Source organism: Mustelus asterias, chromosome 14 (assembly GCF_964213995.1).
Source record: "Mustelus asterias chromosome 14, sMusAst1.hap1.1, whole genome shotgun sequence".
Classification (NCBI taxonomy): domain Eukaryota; kingdom Metazoa; phylum Chordata; class Chondrichthyes; order Carcharhiniformes; family Triakidae; genus Mustelus; species Mustelus asterias.
Window position 1 is genome coordinate 79,195,991 of NC_135814.1, and position 23,173 is coordinate 79,219,163.

The 23,173-nt window shown below is 42.1% G+C and overlaps 1 protein-coding gene across 2 annotated transcripts in view; it reads left to right on the forward strand.

The window, feature by feature from the left end:
- Window positions 1–22,962, forward strand: part of cops8 (COP9 signalosome subunit 8) — a 68,581-nt gene extending 45,619 nt beyond the window's left edge. For both annotated transcript variants that reach the window (XM_078228682.1, XM_078228683.1), the window contains exons 5-7: window positions 13,117–13,224; window positions 21,958–22,020; window positions 22,690–22,962. In XM_078228682.1, coding sequence (XP_078084808.1) covers window positions 13,117–13,224; window positions 21,958–22,020; window positions 22,690–22,769 — 251 coding nt within the window. In that variant the 3' untranslated portion in view covers window positions 22,770–22,962. The remainder of the gene's footprint in view (window positions 1–13,116; window positions 13,225–21,957; window positions 22,021–22,689) is intronic.
- Window positions 22,963–23,173: the final 211 nt, after the last annotated feature.

Here is a 23,173-nt window from a genome sequence, read left to right on the forward strand (position 1 = left end):
GGAAAAGGCCAGCTAAAGTTATTAATCCCCAGAGGATTTAAACGAGTTTTGCAGCGGGGGTGGGAACCAAAACAAAGATGAATTAGCTGAAGGGGAACCAAAGAGTAGGGCCAGTAAGACTCAGAGAAACAGCAGGCAGGGTGGGGTTGCTAATCAAAGAGGGTCCGGTGGACTGAAGTGCATTTGTTTCAATGCGAGAAGTGTTAACAGGTAAGGCAGATGAACTTAGAGCATGGATTAGTACTAGGGACTATGAGGGTGTTGCAGTTACAGAGATTTGGTTAAGGGAAGGACAGGATTGGCAGCTTAACATTCCAGGATACAGATGTTTCAGGCAGGATAGACGGGAATGTAAAAGGGGTGGGGGAGTTGCACTACTGATTAAGGAGAATATCACAGCTGTACTGCGGGAGGACACCTTGGAGGGCTCATACAGCGAGGCTATATGGGTAGAGCTCAGGAATAGGAAGGGTGTAGTCACAATGTTGGGGGTTTACTATAGGCCACTCAACTGCCAGCGGGAGATAGAGGAACAGATATGTCGGCAGATTTTGGCAAGGTGTAAAAGTAGCAGGGTTGTTGTGGTGGGAGATTTTCACTTCCCCCTGTATTGATTGGGACTCACTTAGTGCTAGGGGCGTGGATGGGGCAGAGTTTGTGAAGAGCATCCAGGAGTGCTTCTTGAAACAGTATGTAGATAGTCCAACTAGGGAAGGGGCCATACTGGATCTAATATTGGTTAATGAGTCCGGCCAGGTGGTCTATGTTTCAGTAGGGGAGCAGTTTGGGAACAGTGACCACAATTCAGTAAGCTTTAAGGTACTGATGGATAAAGATCCTCAAGTGAAGGTGCTAAATTGGGGGAAGACTAATTACAACAATATTAGGCAGGAACTGAAGAATGTCGATTGGGGCAGATGTTTGAGGGCAAATCAACATCTGGCATGTGGGAGGCTTTCAAATGTAAGTTGATAGGGATTCAGGACCGGCACATTCCTGTAAGGATGAAGGATAAGTATGGCAAGTTTTGGGAACCTTGGATAACGAGAGATATTGTGAGCCTAGTCGAGGAGAAAAAGGAAGCATTTGTCAAAACTAGGAGGCTAGGAACATTCGAAGCAAGTGTGGAATGCAAGGAAAGTAGAAAGAAACTTAAGCAAGGAGTAAGGAGGACTAAAAGGGATCATGAAAAAGCATTGGCCAGCAGGATTAAGGAAAATCCCAAGGCTTTTTATACATATATAAAGAGCAAGAGGGTAGCCAGGGAGAGGGTTGGCCCACTCGGGGACAAGGCAGGGAATCTGCATGGAGCCAGAGGAAATGGGTGAGGTATTAAATAAGTACTTTGGGTCAGTATTCACCAAAGAGAAGGACTTGGTGGATGAAAGGGTCTAGGAAAGGGTGTGTAGATAGTTTGTCATGTTGAGATCAAAAAGGGGGAGGTATTGGGATTCTTGAGAAACATTAAAGTAGACAAGTCTCCAGGGCCTGATGGGATATACCCCAGAATACTGAGAGAGACAAGGGAGTAAATTGCTGGAGCCTTGAGAGAAATCGTATCCTCATTGGCTACAGGGGAGGTCCCAGAGGATTGGAGAATAGCCAATGTTGTTCCTTTGTTTAAGAAGGGTAGCAAGAATAATCCAGGTAATTACAGGCCGGTGAGCCTTACATCAGTGGTAGGGAAATTATTGGAGAGGATTCTTCGAGACAGGATTTATTCCCACTTGGAAATAAGTGGACGTATTAGTGAGAGGCAATATGGTTTTGTGAAGGGGAGGTCGTGTCTCACGAACTTGATCGAGTTTTTCGAGGAAGTGACGAAGATGATTGATGAAGGTAGGGCAGTGAATGTTGTCTACATGGACTTCAGTAAAACTTTTGACAAGGTTCCTTATGGCAGACTGGTGCAGAAGGTGAAGTTGCATGGGATCAGAGGTGAGCTGGCAAGGTGCATATAAACTGGCTCCGTCAAAGAAGACAGAAGGTAGCAATGGAAGGGTGCGTTTCTGAATGGAGCGCTATGACAAGTGGTGTTCCTCAGGGATCAGTGCTGGGACGTTTGTTATTTGTAATATATATAAATGATTTGGAGGAAAATGCAACTGGTTTGATTAGTACATTTGCGGACGAAGGTTGGTTGCTTTGTGGATAGCGATGAGGACCGTCAGACCGTCAGTTGGAGATGTGGGCGGAGAGATGGCAGATGGAGTTTAATCTGGACAAATGTGAGGTAATGCATTTTGGAAGGTCTAATAGAGATGGGAAATGTACAGTAAATGGCAGAACCCTTAAGAATATTGATAGGCAAAGGGATCTGGGTGTACAGGTACACAGGTCACTGAAAGTGGCAATGCAGGTGGAGAAGGTAGTCAAGAAGGCATATGGTATGCTTGCCTTCATCGACCGGGCATTGAGTTGAAAAATTGGCAAGTCATGTTGCAGCTTTATAGAACCCTAGTTAGGCTGCACTTGGAATTTTGTGTTCAATTCTGCTCGCCACACTACCAGAAGGATGTGGAGGCTTTGGAGAGGGTACAGAAAAGTTTTACCAGGATGTTGCCTGGTATGGAGGGCATTAGCTATGAGGAGAGGTTGGAGAAACTTGGTTTGTTCTCACTGGAACGATGGAGGTTGAAGGGAGACCTGATAGAAGTCTACAAGATTATGAGAGGCATGGACAGAGTAGATAGTCAGAAGCTTTTTCCCAGGGTGGAAGAGTCAATTACTAGGGGGCACAGGTTTAAGGTGCGAGGGGCAAGATTTAAAGGAGATGTACGAGGCAGATTTTTTACACAGAGGGTGGTGGGTGCCTGGAACTTGTTGCCGGGGGAGGTAGTGGAAGCGGGTACGGAAGTGACTTTTAAGGGGTGTCCTGACAAATACATGAATAGGATGGGAATAAAGGGATATGGTCCCCGGAAGGGTAGGGGGTTTTATTTAAGTTGGGCAGCATGTTTGGTGTAGGCTTGGAGTGCCGAAGGTTCTGTTCCTGTGCTGTAATTTTCTTTGTTCTTTAATTAAACTAAATTTTTATTCATTCTGTACCACAACTGGAAAGTATATTTTCCTTCCGTTTTGGTTACTTTATCTGTTCTCTGTCTTTTCCACTCGACCTTTCTGGGGAATTGATAATGGAAAGCAGCGCTCTGGCGGATGAATTGAGCAGGTATTTTGCATTAGTCTTCATTTTAGAGGACACAAGTAACATCCTTGAAATAGATGTAAATCTAGAAATAGAAGAGAAAGTGTGTTGTCTGTTTTAAGAAAAAGGATGCAGCGGCTTTGAGTTGACCACATATTTTGATGGTGATATGTCATTAAGGTGTGTGCTTGGGTTGCTGTTTTCCTTTCAGTTTTATACTTGATGCAGAGCAGAGAGCAGCTTGTCAATAAACCTGTTGTGTGTTTGTTTGAATCCACATGTGCAACTCATTCTTTGTGTTAAAACCCACAGATATTAACATAGGGCATTACAGGGAGGAGCTCGGGAAAATTATAATCACCAGGGAAATTATATTTAGCAAATGGTTGAGTCTGTAGACTGACAAGTGCCCTACTCCAGATGGACTTTATGCTAAGGTCTTGAAAGAAATGGCTAATAAGATAGTTGATGCATTGATCTTAATTTTCCAAAATTCCTTTAGATTGGAAAGATAGCAAATGTAACTCCTTTATTTGAAAACGGAGAGAGACAGAAAGCAGGAGACTAAGACCAGTTAGCCTAACATCTGTCATAGGGAAAATATCAGAAGCTATTATAAATATGTTAAAACAGGGCTCTCTGAATTAAATCAAGGCAATCAGGCAGAGTCAACGTGGTTTTATGAAAGGGAAATCTTGTTTAACCAATTTATTGACATTCTTTGAAGGAGTCACGTGTGATGGATAAAGGGGAACCAGTGGATATACTGTACATACATTTCCAGAAGGCATTTGTTAAGATGCCATGTCAAAGGTTATTGCAGAAAATATAAACTCATGTGGTGGTAATATATTAGCTTAATTTGAAGATTGGCTAGCTAACAGAAAACAGAGTTAGCATAAATGGGTCAAATGGATCTTTTTCTGGTTGGCAGGATGTGATGAGTGGTGTGCAACAGGAATCAGTGCTGGGGCCTCAACTTGTTGTAATTTATATAAAGGACTTGAATGAAGGGACTGAAGGCATGGTTGCTAACTTTGCTGATGAGGCAAAATAGGTAGAAAAGTGAATTGTGAAGAGGATGTGATGTGGCTACAAGTGGACATACATAGGTTAAGTTAGAAGGCAAAGATCTGACAAATGGAGTATAAAGTAGGAAAATGTGAGATTGTTCATTTTGGCAGGGCAAATAAAAAAGGTTATTGTCTAAATGGTTGTCTAAATAGATAGAGTTCTGGGGTGCAGCCGAATCTGGGTGTCCTGGTACATGAATCGTAGAAGGCCGTTATACAGATACAACAAGTAATTAGGAAAGCCAATAGAATGCATCATTTATTGTAAGGAGAATTGATTACAAAGATAGGGAGGGTATGCTTCAATTGTACAGAGCATTCCAAAGATGTGCGGGTTCGGTTGATTGGCCAGGTTAAAAAAATTGCCCCTTAGAGTCCTGGGATGCGTAGGTTAGAGGGATTAGCGGGTAAATTATGTGGGGGTAGGGCCTGGGTGGGATTGTGGTCGGTGCAGACTCGATGGGCCGAATGGCCTCCTTCTGCACTGTAGGGTTTCTATGATTCTATGAGCATTGGTGAGACCACATCGGATATTGGTATAGTACTGGTCTCCTTTTTTAAGAAAAGATGTCTATGTCTTAAAAGAAATTCAGAGAAGATTTACTAGACTAATATCAGGAATGGGCAGGGTTGTCTTATGATGAAACGGTGTGGAGATTAGGTTTGTATCCAAGAGGGTTTAGGAAAGTAAGTGATGACTTGGTTGAAACTTTTAAGATCCTGAGGTATTGACAGGGTGGATTGTGGAGAGGATGTTTCCTCATGTTGGAGAATCTAGAACTAGGGTCCACTGTTTAAAAATAAGGAGTTGCTCATTTAAGACAGATGAGGAGAATTTTTTTCTCTGAGGGTTGAGAGTGTCTGGAACTCTTTCTCAAAAGGCAGTGGAAGCAGAATTTTTGAATATTTTTAAGGCATAGCTTGATATATTCTTGATTAATAAGCAGCTGAAAGGTTATCAGTAGGCAGGAATGTGGGGTTGAGGTTACAGTCAAATCATATTGAACGGCGGACTGAACAGGCACAAAAGTCTGAGTGGCCTACTTTCACTCCTAATTTATGTGTAACTGGAACAGGGTGGAGAAGAATCATTGGTAAAGATCTGCAGGAAATGCATCCAGATTGTCTGAGACCCTCGGTTTTAAGTACAAACTATTATCTGGATAGGTTTATATTTATACCAAAGGTGTTTTGCTCTTTGAGAAAAATATTATGTTTTCCTACATCATGCTGCAAGAATTTTGTTGACTTTGTTGTCTACAAGTTGTTGTGGGAAATTACTACCGGAGTCAGACTGGAGGTTCAATAACAGTTTTATTTTGGACACTAAGCTTCGGGGAGAAAGCACTGGTACTCCGCAGTACTTGGCAGCTACCTTCTCAATCATACAATAGCAGTTGATCATTTTTATACCTTTCAGACAATGGATAGTCTGGACATTAGCCATTTAACACATCGTTACAGTTGAGTAGACAGATCATGGTGATTGGTAGTTAACACATCGTTACAATCAGACGGGTACAGACATGGGCATTTAACATCGCATTGTTTCATAGAATGGATATATTTTCTCTATCAATGACTGGTTTCGGTCTATACATACAATGATTGGTTTTGCTGCATTTATGTATTTATGTTCCCGTCTATGGCTGATCTTGTTATCAGACCTTATTGTCCTGGGTCTGCCCTTATCTCTAAAGTGCCTCAAGCCCTTACTGGCTTCCTGCAGCATTTGGTGCCTGTATGTTTAACTTTAAGTGACTGTCTGTGCTGCATGTTTTAATCTTTAAGTAGCTGTCTGTGCTAAAAGTCAGTGCCTGCTTAATGTCTCTTCTCAGGTAACCATTTTGTGTGCCAGGCAACTATTTTATGATTTTCCCCACTTCAAAGTTAAGAAGGGTACTTGACTATTCTTTGGATCACTTTTTGGGAGCTGGAGAGAATTTCTGAGAGTTTTTCCACTCGATTAGCTTTGGGTTTGTTTGATTTAGGAGATTATGTGGTTGGTTGGTGAGAGTGATGATGAAGTAAATGTGTCAAAAATTGTACCATGGCAGTGTAATATTAGTTTGATGAATCAGTCAGCTTCATTCTGTTTTTCTGGATTTTGTGTGTGACACTGTGCTATTGGGGGTGGGGTGGGGCGGGGTGAGGAATTCTTAATTTTTAATAAGCAAGTCCAGTTGTCCAATAATTTAGGCATTTTGGCTGCTCAGATCGTAAGCCAGAAAATTTGAATTTCAGGTTACAAGCAGATTGAGTGACTGTGTGTGTGTGTGTGTGTGTGTGTGTGTTTAATTTAGAGCCCATCTAGCATTTCAATGCTAAAGAGTGACAAATTCTGTGGAGTGAATTGCACAGCTATGTATCAATCAACCAAAGGTGGTGACATATAGATTTTAGTGTAATCAAGATAGTGCAACAAGTCGAAGCCTAATTCAAGCCCATACTTTCAATCTTAATAGTATGTCGCACAGGCTCACCACCTTCTGAGGTCAGGGATACAAAGTAGAAAAGGATAATAAATGTGGCTTTGCTTATGTCACCCACATCAAGCAAACAAATGCAGAGAAAATAAGCTGCTTTTAAAATTATACTGTTACATGATTCACCTAAAAGACTCCTCCAGTAGATGGCTTTTCTATAAAACTGACTACAACTGCCACCTTTGGAACCTGAAAAGTTACACAATAGTGCTGTAAATCAACATACTTCTCAATATCCCAAATCAGACAACCTGCCTTAGAATATCTAGAAGTTGTTTTGATTATTATTTCATGGTCATATATTTAAACCAAACTGCAGACATTTGGCAATTTGTCAGTTGATTGTGCTTGGTTCACTAAATAACTGCTGTCTATCCCTGGACTTTCAAACCCCTCAGCTTCAATTTTGTGAAATGGAGCCTGACTCTTTCCTCCCCTACTTCACTTATCATTCGTTCTGAGCGGAGTAGCTTTTCCAATTCAGGGTTGTTTGTCTTTGGATCAGGCACTTGAGCTTTGTCATCCTTTTGCCCACCTCACAAACAAGACTCTCTCTCTGTGTCTCCCTTCCTACAATTTTGCAGCACCTTTGTATTAAAGATAGCTGAATAACTCTTCCCCTACCTTTGTAGAGGATTTTAATTCAAGGTGAATTTGAAATCCAGTAATGAGAGAATCATCCCTCAGTACTGAAGGAGTGCTGCACTATTGGAAATGTTGCATTTAAAGTCTGCCCTGCAGCCCTGCCTGCTCTCACAAGAACATAAAAGATCCAATAGCATTGTTTTGAAGAAGAGTAAGCATGTTATCCATGGTTCTTGACCAATATTTATCTCCCAATCAGTATCACTGAAAAACATTTATCTGGTTATTGTCATAATGCTGCGTGCAAACAGACTGTCATGTTTCCTACAAGTAGAGCAGTGACAGCACAGTAAAAAGTGCTTCATTGGCTGTAAATTTCATAGGTCCTGAGATGTAAAAGGCATTATACAAGTAAGTCTTTGTTTCATCGAACAATCTGACAACAATTGGAATATCAATTTTTAGGGGAGGCGATGGCCTAGTGATATTATCGCTCGACTATTAATCCAGAAACCCAGCTAATGTTCTGGGGACCTGGGTTCGAATCACGCCACGGCAGATGGTGGAATTTGAATTCAATAAAAAATATCTGGAATTAAGAATCTATTCATGATCATGAAACCATTGCCGATTGTCAGAAAAAAGCATCTGGTTCACGCATGTTCTTTAGGGAAGGAAATCTGTCGTCCTTAAGGGAAGGAATTCTGTTGTCCTTACTTGGTTTGACCTGCATGTGACTCCAGAGCTACAGCAATATGGTTGACCAGCGGTGTGCCTCAGGGATCAGTGCTGGGTCCACTGTTGTTTGTCATTTATATTCATGATTTGGATGAGAATATAGGAGGCATGGTTACTAAGTTTGCAGATGACACCAAGATTGGTGGCATAGTGGACAGTGAAGAAAGTTATCTCCAATTGCAACGGGATCTTGATCAATTGGGCCAGTGGGCTGACGAATGGCAGATGGAGTTTAATTTAGACAAATGCGAGGTGATGCATTTTGGTAGATTGAACCAGGGCAGGACTTACTCAGTTAATGGTAGGGCGTTGGGGAGAGTTACAGAACAAAGAGATCGAGGGGTACATGTTCATAGCTCCTTGAAAGTGGAGTCACGGGTGGACAGATTGGTGAAGAAGGCATTCTGCATGTTTGGTTTCATCGGTCAGAACATTGAATACAGGAGTTGGGACGTCTTGTTGAAGTTGTACAAGACATTGGTAAGGCCACACTTGGAATACTGTGTGCAATTCTGGTCACCCTATTATAGAAAGGATATTAGTAAACTAGAAAGAGTGCAGAAAAGATTCACTAGGATGCTACTGGGACTTGGTAGATTGAGTTATAAGGAGAGGCTAGATAGACTGGGACTTTTTTCTCTGGAGTGGAGGAGGCTGAGGGGTGACCTTATCGAGGTCTTTAAAATAATGAGGGGCATAGATCAGCTAGATAGTCAATATTTTTTCTCAAAGGTAGGGGAGTCTAAAACTAGAGGGCATAGGCTTAAGGTGAGAGGGGAGAGATACAATAGTGTCCAGAGGGGCAATTTTTTCAGAGGGTGGTGAGTGTCTGGAACAAGCTGCCAGAGGTGGTAGTAGAGGCGGGTACAATTTTGTCATTCAGATAGTTACATGGGTACGATGGGTATAGGGGGATGTGGGCCAAATGCAGGCAATTGGGATTAGTTTACAGGTTTTTTAAAAAAAGGGCGGCATGGACGAGTTGGGCCGAAGGGCCTGTTTCCATGCTGTAAACCCCTATGACTCTCAACTGCCCTCTGAAATGGCCTAGCAAGCCACTTGGTTGTAAGAATCGCTGCAAAGTCTCAACAAAGAAACGAAACCAGACAGACCACCTGGCACCGGAAAAGACAATGGCAAAACAAACAGCCCTGTCGACTCTGCAAAGTCCTCCTTACTAACATTTGGGGTTAGTGCCAAAATTGGGTGCGCTGTCTCAGAGATAGTCAAGCCTGACATAGTCATTCTCACGGAATCATACCTTACTGATAATACCCCAGACACCACCATTACCATCCCTGGATATGCCCTGTCTCACCGACAGACCCAGCAGAGGTGGCGGCACAGTGGTATACAGTTGGGAGGGAGTTGCCTTGGGAGTCCTTAACATTGACTCTGGACCCCATAAAGTCTCATGGCTTCAGGTTAAACATGGGCAAGAAAACCTCTTACTGGTTAGCACATACGTCCTCCTTCAGCTGATGAATCAGTATTCCATGTTGAATAACACTCGGACGAAGCACTGAGGGTGGCAAAAGTGCAAAATGTACTCTGGGTGGGGATTTCAATGCCCACCACCAAGAGTGGCTCGGTAGCAGCACTACGGATTGAGCTAGTCAGCTCCTAAAGGATATAACTGCTAGACTGGGTCTACAGCAGGTGATGAAGGAACCAACAAGAGGAAATAGCATACCTGAGCTCATCCTTACCAATCTGCCGGCTGCAGATGCATCTGTCCATGACAGTATCAGTAAAAGTGACCACCGCACAGTCATTGTGGAGGCGAAGTCCCGCCTTCACATTGAGAATATCCTCGATCGTGTTGTGTGGCACTATCAGCGTGCTAAATGGGACAGACTTTGAACCGATCTAGCAACTCAACATTGGGCATCTATGAGGCGTTGTGGGCCATCAACAGCAGCGGAATTGTACTCCAGTACAGTCTGCAACCTCATGGGACCGGCATACCCCCCACTTAACTGTTACCATCAAGCCAGGGGATCAACCCTAGTTCAATGGAGAGTGTAGGAGGACATGCCAGGAGCAGCATCAGGCACACCTAAAAGGTACCAAATAGGACTACTTGCACACCAGATGGCAAAAACAGCAAGTGATCCCACAACTAATGGATCAGATCTAAGCTCTCCACATCCAGATGAGAATGTTGGTGGACAATTAAACAACTCACTGGAGGAGGAGGCTCCACAAATATCCCCATCCTTAATGGAGGAGGAACCCAGCACATCAGTGCAAAAGATAAGGCTGAAGTAATCACAACAATCTTCAGCCAGAAGTGCCGAGTGGCTGATCCATCTTGCCCTCCTCCATTGGTCCCCAGCATCTCAGATGCCAGTCTCCAGCCAATTCAATTCACTCCATGTGATATCAAGAAACGGTTGGAGGCAATGGAGCCCGATAACACTCCAGCAATAGTATTGAAGACTTGTGCTCCAAAACTTGCCGCTCACCTAGCCAAGCTCTTCCAGTTACAACACTGGCATTCCCAAAAATGTGGAAAATTGCCCAGATATGTCCTCTACACAAAAAGCAGGACAAATCCAACCCAGCCAATTACTGCCCAATCAGTCTACTCTCGATCATCAGTAAAGTGATGGAAAGGGGCCATCAACAGTGCTATCAAGCAGCATCTGCTCAGCAATAACCTGCTCGGTGACGCAGAGTATGGGCTTCGCCAGGGTCACTCAGCTCCTGACCTCATTACAGCCTTGGTTCAAACATGGACAAAGAAGCTGAATTCCAGAGGTGAGGTGAGAGTGAAAGCCCTTGACATCAAGGCTGCATTCGACTGAGTGTGGCATCAAGGAGCCCTAGCGAACCTGGAATCAATGGGTAACGGGGGCAAACTCTGTTGGTTGGAGTCATACCTGGTACATAGGAAGATGGTTGTGATTGTGGAAGGTCAGCTTTCTCAGCTGCAGGACATCTCTGCAGGAGTCCCTCAGGTTAGTGTCCTGGGCCCAACAACCTTCAGCTGCTTCATCAATGACCTTCCCTCCGTCATAAGGTCAGAAATGGGGATGTTTGCCAATGATTGCACAATGTTCAGCACCATTCGCAACTCCTCAGATACTGAAGCAGTCCATATTCAAATGCAACAAGATCTGGACAATATCCAGGCTTGGTCCGACAAGTGGCAAGTAACATTTGCACCACGCAAATGCCAGGCAATGACCAGCACCAATAAGAGACACTCTAACCACCGACCCTTGACATTCAATGGTATAACTATCACCGAATACCCCGATGTCAACATCCTTGGGGTTACCATTGACCAGAAACTCAACTGGACTCACCACATAAACACAGTGGCTACAAGAGCAGGTCAGAGGCTAGGAATACTGCAGCAAGTAACTCATGACTCCCCATACTCTGTCCACCATCTACAAGGCACAAGTCAGGAGTGTGATGGCATGCTCCCCACTTCACTGGATGGGTGCAGCTCCAACAACACTCAAGAAGCTTGACACCATCCAGGACAAAGCAGTCTGCTTAATTGGCACCACATCTACAAACAGCCACTCCCTCCACCAACAACGCTCAGTAGTAACAGTGTGTACTCTCTACAAGATGCGCTGCAGCAATTCACCAAAGGTCCTTAGACAGCACCTTCCAAACCCATGACCACTTCCATCTAGAAGGACAAGGGCAGCAGATAAATGGGAGCACCACCACCTGCAAGTTCCCCTCCAAGCCACTCACCATCCTGACTTGGAAATATATCGTCATTCCTTCGCAAACACTGGGTCAAAATCCAGGAATTTCCTCCCTCATGGCATTGTGGGTCGACCCACAGAATATGGACTGCAGCGATTCAAGAAGGCAGCTCACCACCACCTTCTCAAGGGCAACTAAGGGATGGGCAATTAATGCTGGCCAGTCAGCGACATCCATGTCCCACTAATGAATAAAAATAAACAAAAAATTTTAAAAACAAAATGCTTTAGCATTTCTGAAAACAACGAAAAACCATACTTTTTAATGCCACACTTATTTCCTTCACCTCTCCTTGCCCCAACCCAATTTGACATTAAATTATATAATTTGATTTGCACTAGTTTTTGGTATTTGACGTTTACCCTTCAGCTCTCTCAGCTGCTATGGTGCCTCCAAACAAAAGCAGATTTGATCTTAAATATTTTTCCTAGCTCTTTAAAGTTAAAAATCATTCCTTCTTTAAAAGTCCAGCCCTTTTGAAAGAATTATTCAATTTATAATGTTAAAGAATTGTAGCTGGCGTTTCATTTTATTTCAGTCTATTCCAACGTTAAAGGCTTTGTCCACGAAAAAAGCTCAACTCCATAAAATTTCTACCAGTTAGCCATATTTAGCAAATCCATATTTTTGAAGACTTATATTCAGCATCAAGATTTGCAGTCAATATTTACTATCTTAAGAGCCTCATTATAATTATTTGTAGAGAGTAAATAACAAAGGTACCAGAGTTTTAGTTTGACACCTGAAAAGCATTTGTGTTGGATATTTGCACACATTCTTGAGTGACATTAAGTATACTCATCATGAAAGTATTGTTAAATGATATGCTCTCAGACAGGTTTGTTCCCCCTGCAGATCAGCTGTGGAAAAAGTACAGAATGCTCCCTGTGTAGATGATGTGTCTCTCCTGTCATTGAGTGGATGAGTTGTGTTATGACATTTGCGTAACATTAATTTGGAGTGCCACATTTTTAAGATTTAAAAACCTGACTTAAGTAAAAAGTTAAGTTTATTTATTAGTCACAAGTAATGCTTACATTAACACTGCAATGAAGTTACTGTGAAATTCCCCTAGTCACCACTGTCTGGCACCTATTGTACCTAACCAGCACGTCTTTCAGAATGTAGGAGGCAACCAGAGCACCCGGAGGAAAACCACGCAAACATGGGGAGAACGTGCAAACTCCACACAGACAGTGACCCAAGTCAGGAATCGAACCCGGGTCTCTGGCGCTGTGAAGCAGCAGTGCTAACCACTGTGCTACCGTGCCGCACTTTTGGTGGAAGGTAAGCATTGTAGCTTTGCATCCGATTACCCAAGTCTCATAGCTGTTTTATCAATTTTATTTTTAAGATGCTACAAGACGACGTGCCTTTGGTCTTGTTTCTCAAGCGTACACTTCAATTAGTGCTGATGATCTCGCAGCCTTTGTGGGACTTCCAGTCGAAGATGCTGTTAAAGGTAGCAATTTTATTGATAATTTAAGATAAATAACCAAATATATTTGTGCCCAAAACCAAGATTGCTATTGCTGTTCATCGTAAACTTTAGTTCCCCAAGAAGTGCTTCATACGCATAGGTTCTGATTCTGAATATTTGTATGGTCCATTCAATGTATCTATAAATGTAAAAATTCAATGTATTCCAGAGGTTTCCGACTAGATTTTTAAAATATAAATTATTTATCAAATGTTATATGTCGTTATCGATATCATTAGATCCCATTAAAATAATAAGAAATTGGGGCAGAAGCAGACCATTTGGCCGATTGAGTCTGCTCTGGCATTCACTAAGATCATGGTTGATCTGATTATGGCATTCTTTTCTGTGGTAACTTGACAAAGGTAGGTGAACACATTTTTATGCTTAATCTTTACTTACAAAAATGTAAAATAACCAGTATAGCATGGACACACAACTAGGCCTGATCCTGCCTTGTTTTACTAAAATCTGCTCTCCCCCAATCCTTGCCTATTTCTTTGTCAATAACTAGTTTAAATTGTACCATGCTGTGATCGCTATCACTAAAGTGCTCTCCCACAACCACCTCAACCACTTGTCTGGCTTCATTCCCCAGAATCAGGTCTAGCCCAGCTCCTTCTCTTGTTGGACCCTCTCATATTGAACTAAAAAGTTCTCTGAACACATTTCACGAAATCTACTCCATCCAAGCCCTTAACACTATGTATATCCCGATTAATGTTGGGAAAGTTGAAATCACTGAATATAATTATCCTATTATCTTGTTTTACACACCTGAGAATTGTACACATATTTGCTCCTCAATTTCCCACTGACTGATCTGGGGATCTATAATAAAGACCTAGCAATATGGCTGTTTTTTTTATTCCTAAGCCCCATATGCACAGTACCATCACATTTGGTATGATTAGAGCAGCCCAACATGAGAACTGAATGGGCTCAATGATTCGAAACCTCTGCTCCAATTCCTCCACTTTGCCGTTCATGGTGGAGAGCACTGTCCTGGGCTTGAAAAAGCAAGGAGTAGTCTGAAGATCTACTAACAACTTTACTGTGGTGCCATCTTTGAAAACCTCAGGATATTTCTGATGACATCCTCTGTCACATGCGTGTGCTTTATCTCACCCCAGTTCAACGGGATTTTACTGAGCCAGTCACACCCTAGTAAACTAGGCCCTATCCCTTTTACCCCTATCATAGAATCCCTCCAGTGCAAAAGGAGGCCTGCTCTTGCTTCTTGGCTGTTATATGCAATATCCACCTCTAAAGACCTAAGCAATAGTAAAGTCTCTCTAGTATACCTCCGTAGTTTGATCTCTACCAGAGTAAGGACGGGCACCTGCTCAGCTCATAGATCTGCTCACTGATTCCAGATGTAGAGACTCCTGTGTCTACCTCCATCTTAATTTCCTTTCCATCGACCTCCATTGTAGCAAAGATAGACTCAGTGTGCATCTCACTCACGTTGAACATGTTGTACAAACACTCCTCTTCCTGTTCTGTACTTTCCAGGTGGTGCGAGGCTATCTGAGGCATTTTTAAATTGGAATCTCCCTGCCCAGCCTTTGACTTGCTCTTAGTAGCCCTGCACCTTTTAGTCGAATGCCCTCTTTTGTTGCAAGGTGACAGACAGTGTCCATAAATTAGCAGTGATTTGCATAGTACCCCCCCTCCTTACATTGTTGGTAACCATTTCCATTACCTGAGAAATTTCTAGAGCTTCCTTGAAAGTCAGTGTATACTGTCCTCATTAATGCCACAGACTAATCTATCCTGGAGCATGTCTGCCAATGCTTCAGAGAGTTGTCTTAAATCAGCAACAAAGTTAGCTACTGATTGTCCCACCTTATGAAAATAACGATAGAACTTAGACCATGGGACAATCACTGAGGGCTTAGAATAGCGGTGATTCTGAATGAGTGCAACTAAATACACAAATGAAATGTCCCCGGTTTCTGTGGTGTTGTTAAATTCCTCACTAGCTTGCAAGTCTACCTCTCTCACACACAGGAGAATTGAGTGCTTTTTAGCCTCATCTGCAATTCCATTCACCAAAGAAAAATGTTCCAACCTTTCCACATATTCAGTCCAGTCCCGTTCTCTTCCACAAACTCACCGATTGTCCCAAACATAGTCATGGTGCTACTAACTTGTCTTTTGTCGGTGAACTCATGAACCCACTGTTGGGAGCCCTCAACGAGGCAAACTAGCTGCTTGCTATGCAAAACTTTGTGTCGCCATGCTGAAACTCAAATTTTTTTCTTTCAGTTTTCTTTTGTTTTTCCCCTCATCCCCAAAAAGATGTGGTAACTTGACAAACAAGTTTTGATGCTTATGTGGGAAATCTAGGGCACCAGCAACATTAGGCACTATTAGGTACTATAGTTGACTTTGGGTTAAACAGCGCTAGACACTAAGTACTCGATCTTACAGGCTTTAATTACTTGTGCACAAGGAGAAACAAACTTGCAGCCGTCTGCAGAGTGTTTCTGAAGTTACGTACAAACAACTTGGCAATTATAGTTAATTACAGCAAATGAGAAACACACAATTTTTCTAATCCTTCATTTGCATACATATTCACCAATCATACCCTAGCTTTTCACCTTTTCTTATTCGATGAAAAACTGTCTCCTTCTAACCCTTCATTTGCTTGGCAAGTCCCCATATCTTGCCTTTGGTATTCTGTTATGGAAAACTCTGATTTTTCCCATCCTCTGGTGAAGGTTGAAAACAGAATGTTTACTGGACTTATGCAGGTGAAGATCAGCCGTTTATGCTAAATACACAAGCACTGACCCCATTGAAAGCCTGTATGCTGATAAGCATTTTCTATTGCTTGACAGAGATTTATGGACCTTTAATTTTAACTATTTAACTTCCACACTTAATCTTCTTTAATTCCAAAAATATTATATAAACAGTACAGCATGGACACAGAACCTGTTGACAGCTATGCACACAGGTCCCACGTGGATACAATAATAACCCACATAAGCCGAAGATACCGATAACATTACTCATGCATACTCACACTTAAAGACATCAGTATACATATTCAAATAGGAAGATGCTTCATGTGCCCACTATAAGTAGTTTTTCTATGTTTCTATAACACTCCATAATATCATTTTCCTGTCTTTCCCCCATAACTCTGACTCACTTGTCAATCAAAAACATCACTAATTCAGCCTTGAATATATTCAGTGACCCAGCCTCCACCACTGTCTGTGGAAGAGAATTCCAAAGACTAACAGCTCTCCGAGAGAAGAAATTGCTCCTCATTTTTGTCTTCAATAGGAGACCTCCTTGGGCGGGATTTTCCAGCTGCGCTCACCTCAAAAGAGGAAAATCCTACTCCAGATCAACAGACCTTTACATGGTTCACCCTCCGCCGGATACGATTCCTATGGCAGGTGGGATGGGAAAATTCCCCCCTTATGTTCAATTTGTGTCCCCTAGTTCTAGATTCCACTGCAAGAGGAAACATCCTTTATGTATATATATCCTGTCAAGCCCCCTCAGAATCTTCTATATTTAAATAAAATCGCCTCATTCCTCTATATGTCAGTGAGTATCAGCCCAACCTACTCAACCTTTCTTCATAAGACAGCCCTTCCAATACCTTTGAATATTCAAATCCCAGTCATGGTATCTTTGCAACCGTATCTCTGCAATGACTATCATATACTCTTTTATTTTTATTTATGCTATCAATTAATCCATCTTGTTCCGAATACTGCATGCTTTAAAATAGAGCCTTGAAAATTCTCTTTTTACAATTTATCGTCACTCTGACAATTGTTTGTGCACTCTTATGTTTATATGCTCTGTCCCTTCCAAAGACACTCTGGTCATCATTACTCATAATGTGGAGATGCCGGCGTGGACTGGGGTGAACACAGTAAGAGTTTTAACAACACCAGGTTAAAGTCCAACAGGTTTATTTGGTAGCAAATACCATTAGCTTTCGGAGCGCTGCTCCTTCGTCAGATGGAGTGGAAATGTGCTCTCAAACAGGGCACAGAGACACAAAATCAAGTTACAGAATACTGATTAGAATGCGAATCCCTGCAGCCAACCAGATCTTAAAGATACAGACAATGTGGGTGGAGGGAGCATTAAGCACAGGTTAAAGAGATGTGTATTGTCTCCGTATTCTTACTCCCAATGCATCATAATTTTCAAAGCTCAGACTCCAGCTCACGAACTCTGAGCCACAGTTCAAGTTGCAGACACTTCAAATGTATTTCCATGGATCACACAAGAATCCACCAGCTCCCACATTCTGCAGCTGCAACAAATCACCCGGCCTGCCATTTTGTTTTTGTTTAAATTTAGCTAATTGGGTTACAACATTAGAATATCATTACATCATTACTCAGACAGCTGTATTATGACTTTATCTGTTCCCTTTAACATTCCAAATCTCTCCTTATGTGAACCCTCTAACTTCAACCCCCTCTTCACCCCTGCTATTTAGTCTAATGCCATCTCGACAGTTCTAGTTAGGTGATTTGCCAGTACGCTAGTCCCACTGCAATTCAGTTGAAGATAATACAACTCTCTGGTTTCCAAGTACTGGTGCCAGTTTCCCATGAATGAAAACCCAGACCAGATTTTGAGCCACGCCTTCAACTTATTTAGCCTATGCCAATTTGCTTTGTGGCTCAGGGAGCACAACCTTCAGGACTCGTGCTCTCGGCTGCAGGGAACAATGTCTATCCTCCTAACTATGCAGTCCTCTATTGCAATTTGATTTCATTTTTGCCCTCCCCACCTGAATGGCCCTCTGCATCACTCCCATAAACGGTTTGTTCATCCTCTTTGCAGATCTTGCTTTTGTCCACACAAGTCGCAAGATCTTCGACCCTGTTGGACAATTGCAAGGGTTGAGGCTCCTCCATTGCTACCCTTCAAACCCCATACCTACTCTCTTCCAGTCACACCCTTTTGTCCCTGACCATGAGCCAAATCTGAACTACCTAGCATAAGGGGTGTGTATGGTGACTGGAAAGAGATAAATTTCTTACTCCCGATGCATCATGATTTTCAAAGCTCAGACTCCAGCTCACGAACTCTGAGCCACAGTTCAAGTTGCAGACACTTCAAATGTATTTCCATGGATCACACAAGTATCCACCAGCTCCCACATTCTACAGCTGCAACAAATCACCCGGCCTGCCATTTTGTTTTTGTTCGAATTTAGCTAATTAGGTTTCAACATTAGAATATCATTCAACAATTAATCTGTAATTATATATGGAGTTTAACTAGTTATGTATAAAAATATAATTTCCCCAGTACCAGTTTACATTACTATCCCACTTTAGAGGGGGAATATCTTTTAAAACTCATCAATTATCTCCCTATTTGGTGTCTCCAGGTTTCAGCTCTCCGGGTCTCACTGTCACTGGCTCCCTCTCTTGGATCACTCCCTTTTTGTAATAAACCAGAAATCCTTCACTACATCAAATTCCCTAATTTAAGCACTTAGTATCACTGTGCTCAATCTCCATCTGCACTTTTTTGCGACTTAATTGAAGTAAATGAAACTCATGCTACTGTTCAGCTTTAAATCCACCAAGATCGTTTTGTAAAGATTGGAGCAGGTTTGCAACTCCAGTGTGTGAAATGTAACTGCTCTACAAGTTGTAGGGTTTCAACCATGCAAATTAGTTGTGCTGTCGGATACTGTGAGGTAGCTTGTGAGGCAGTAAAAGCCAGCTGTGTTAGATAAATGGTCTCTGGGTTTATAGAGTTTGAGGCTTTTATAAAAGCACAGTACCTCATGCCAAATGTGATGTTAGATCAAATATTGTTGCGAACAGCGTGTCATATCCACGCAGGGAGACGGGAGAGCCTGCAAATTACCAGATTGCACAATGTACAAATATTCAATACCTGTGAATTTGGTTCTTTAATCTGGATAAGGTGTGAGAAAGAATGAACCAACCTTTGTTTAAAAAATTGGCTTCAAACGCATGTTAATTGTTCATGCAATAATTACACAGTATCATTTCCAGGCTTGGGTATTTATATTTCTTGCTGCAATCCTTCAGATAGAACAGTACAACACAGAACAGGCCCTTCGGCCCACGATGTTGTGTCGAGCACGAGATGTCCTTAAAAGTTTGAAATCATGCCCTCAGCAGCTTCGTTTGCCCTTGTTAGCAAACTATCTAATTGGATGTTTACAGGTTTTATTCTATGTTTGCTTTTATAAGTCTTAACGTCTCAATCAGATGGCCAGCTCACTCTTCCTGCTTGAGCCCTATTGGCTTCCCCTGCCCCATTGTCTTTGCTTCTCCTCTTCCCCCAGGGTCATCAACAAAAAGAAAGCACCTGTACAGCAGTCAGGAGGAACAGTACTTGAGAGAAATCATGACCAAGCAGTCTTTTTCCCCTTGCTTCACCTAATCCTCCTCCCTGAGATTAACTGAAGAACACTGCTGGTCAGGAAAGTTGTTTGGAAGTGGTCTTTTGCTTATGAAAGCATAATCAGCACATTATACAGATGAGGCCTAAGATTTGATTTTCATCAGACATTATGGATAAAAACAGCCCCAGACCAATATTTGGGAGAAGATTATGTGTAATTCTTAGTTCCCAGTGAACAAATAGAAACATGTAAGTATCTAGTCAGCAGGAGAGGGATAACAACTAGTGTGGTTGATGATGTGACTTTGTATGACCAAGGCCAGAATTTAGCCCCTCAACCTCTCCCCAGGTGTGTTCTGACATGGGGGGGGAGGGGGGGGTGGTTTGTTGAGGAGTGCAACTTTGCATGGGTGGGACTCCCTCTGGGATTCCGCCTGCTCTGACCCGACACAATTTACAGGATATAAAATGTATGGATGTCATATCTCAATTGAGCAAGTAGGTGCCCAGATGCAGTGACGATGCTATCACTTAACCACATGTAATTGACTTGTACAGAATGCCATCATGGTGTTAATCAGAGCTTGGATATTATGTTTCACAGAAACATATTGCATTTCAATCATTAGTGAAATTATTTAAGAATCTTTGGTATTTAGTCAGTTCATTATGTTAGAAGATGTCTTGCATTGATCCGATTGCTTTATGCTAGATACCATACGATTAAACAATAATTGTGTTTAGTTAACTTGAGTGAGTTTCTTGATGAATGAACAGACAATGGTCTGTTCATTTGGCTCATCGAGCCTGGGGTGGCACAGTGGTTAGCACTGCTGCCTCACAGCTCCAGGGAGCCGGGTTTAATTACGGCCGTCTCTGTCTGTGTGAAGTTTGCACATTTTCCCCATGTCTGCATGGGTTTCCTCCGGGTGCTCCGGTTTCTTCCAACAGTCCAAAGATGTGTGGGTTAGGTTGATTGGCCATGCTAAATTCACCCTAGTGTCGGGGGATTAGCAGGACAAATATGAGGGGTTACAGGCATATACCCTGGGTGGGATTGTGGTTGGTGCAGACTCGATGGGCTGAATGGCCTCCTCCTGCACTGTAGGGATTCAATGATTCTACGAGCCTGCACCAACAGCAATCCCACCCAGGCCCTATCCCCGTACCCCATGTATTTATCCTGATAATCCCCCTCACACTACGAGGCAATTTAGCATGGCCAATTAACCTAACCAGCACATCTTTGGACTATGGGAGGAAATCGGAGCACCTGTAGGACACGGGGAGAATGCGCAAACTCCACAGTCATCCGAGGCCGGAATTGAACCCTCGGAATTCAATTCCCTCAAAATTTAGCTCTCTGTTACAAAGGGATATGGGTAGCTTGGCTGAAACTTAGTTGAGTTCATAACTAACATTTTTACAAACTGCTTTGAAACAGATTTTCATATTTATATGATAGAATCATAGAATCACTACAGTGCAGGAAGAGGCCATTCAGCCCATCGAGTCTGCACCAACCACAATCCCACCCAGGGTATATGACTGTAACCCCTCATATTTGTCCTGCTAATCCCCCGACAGTAGGGTGAATTTAGCATGGCCAATCAACCTAACCCACACATCTTTGGACTGTCGGAAAAAACCAGAGCACCCGGAGATAGCAGTGCTAACCACTGTGATACTAGTGTATTATTGATTATAAACTAATCTGGAACATGAACTTTAATAATTATATACTGAATATTACTATGCTACTTTATTGCAGTTTGGTTTGCTAATATCTGGGAACATGTTAAGTTTCAGATATTAAAATGGGCTCACACTCAAATAGTTTGGAAAGCACTGGCCTAGACAGAGTAGAACGGGAGAAACTGGAGGTGTCATGAGTCTGAGGACACAGATTTCCTGTGGTTGGCAAACAATCAAAGGTCACATGAGAAAAGGTTTTATGCAGCAAGTGGTTAGGATCTGAAATGTCCTGCCTGAGTGGATGGTGAAGGCTGGTTCAACAGTGGTTTTTAAAAGGGAATTGACCTGGAGATAAATTTATGACATTACAGGAAAAGGGCAGGGAAGTGGACTAGCTGGTTTGCCCTTTTAGAGAGCCGGCATACTCTCAACAAGACAAATGGCCTCCTCCTGTGCTGTAACCATTCTGTGTAAAATGTGGAAACAACTGGAATTAAAATTACATAATTGAATGTCTTAAACACTACATTGTCGCTCGTAAAACCATAATTTTGGTCTTGTTTACATCTGTTTGATTTTTTTCATGGTATTTTTCCGTCTGTCCGATGCTCAATCCAGTTTCCCTTCTAATTGCAGCTGTATTAGAACAAGGGTGGCAAGCAGATCCATCTACACGAATGGTTGTACCCAAAAAGACTGGTAGGTGGTGCTGTTGCTCTACATTTTTAAACAGAAGAATGGTTGCAATGTAAAAACACGCCTTCCAGCAAATGGAAAGATTTCTTTATATTTTGCATGTAAATCATTTCCCCTAAAGCAAGCTGACAGAAATCGTCTGGTTTAGCTTAAAAAACCTTTTAAGTTACATCTGCATCTGATTGCATCTCCAAGTTGCTTTTTTTTGTGCCTTGCTTCCTGGTGTCGCATTTCATGGGTTGGCTGTAAAGTAATTCAATGAGAAAGCCATCTTCTCAAGTTTACTTAGTGACTTCAATGTGGCTTTTGAAAGCAGCCTTCCATTAGACAGTTTTAAATATATTGATGGATTTTCTTTCTGCATCCGTGTGATTGCAATTCAACAGATGTTTTCCACGTAATTTAATTAATCATTGCATGGAGATTTTATTTTCCTGGATAAAGAAAAACAAATGATATCGTATTTGGAAATAAAAGAAACTTGCTGTTTGAACTTGATTTGGCTTTTTCCGTTTATCCTGAGCATCTGCTATTCCCTCAATTTAGGCTATTTAAGCTGTGCACCTAAAGAAAACTGTCCATTATATTCATCTGAATCCCCACATTATACATGGTAATATTAGCATCAATGTACAAAGTGGTAAATTTGCTTCTTTTTTGTAATTTTAACAGAACCTCCCCCAGTACCACAAATTCCTAATGAACAACAGTTGGCCAGACTAACTGACTACGTGGCCTTCCTTGAGAATTGACAAACTCCAACCATCAAGCGAGAGAGAGAGACAAAACCCAGCCGTGTCAGCTGCTTGTCTTGGGAATGACAGATCAGCAGAATTTCTGTGTATACTAACTTTGACTACAAGGAGACTGTTAAAGTTGCTCTTAAATGTTCTTGTAAATATCAATGTCGCTAAATTAAAAGCCCTCTCCAGGGGATATCTAGTATTTTCCACAAAGTACTTTTTTTCAATCCCACTGACTGACCTTCAGAAATGCCAACTCAATTCCACCCACATCATGGATTCTGAAACTTCCTGCTTTGCTTCGAGTTTATTCAGTGATTTGGACTGTTTATTCATAAGCAAACACAAGTCTGCATAATGCAGCTGTGCACAAGGTCTTCTGTAAGCTTATTTTGTTCACGAGTTTGTGTTTT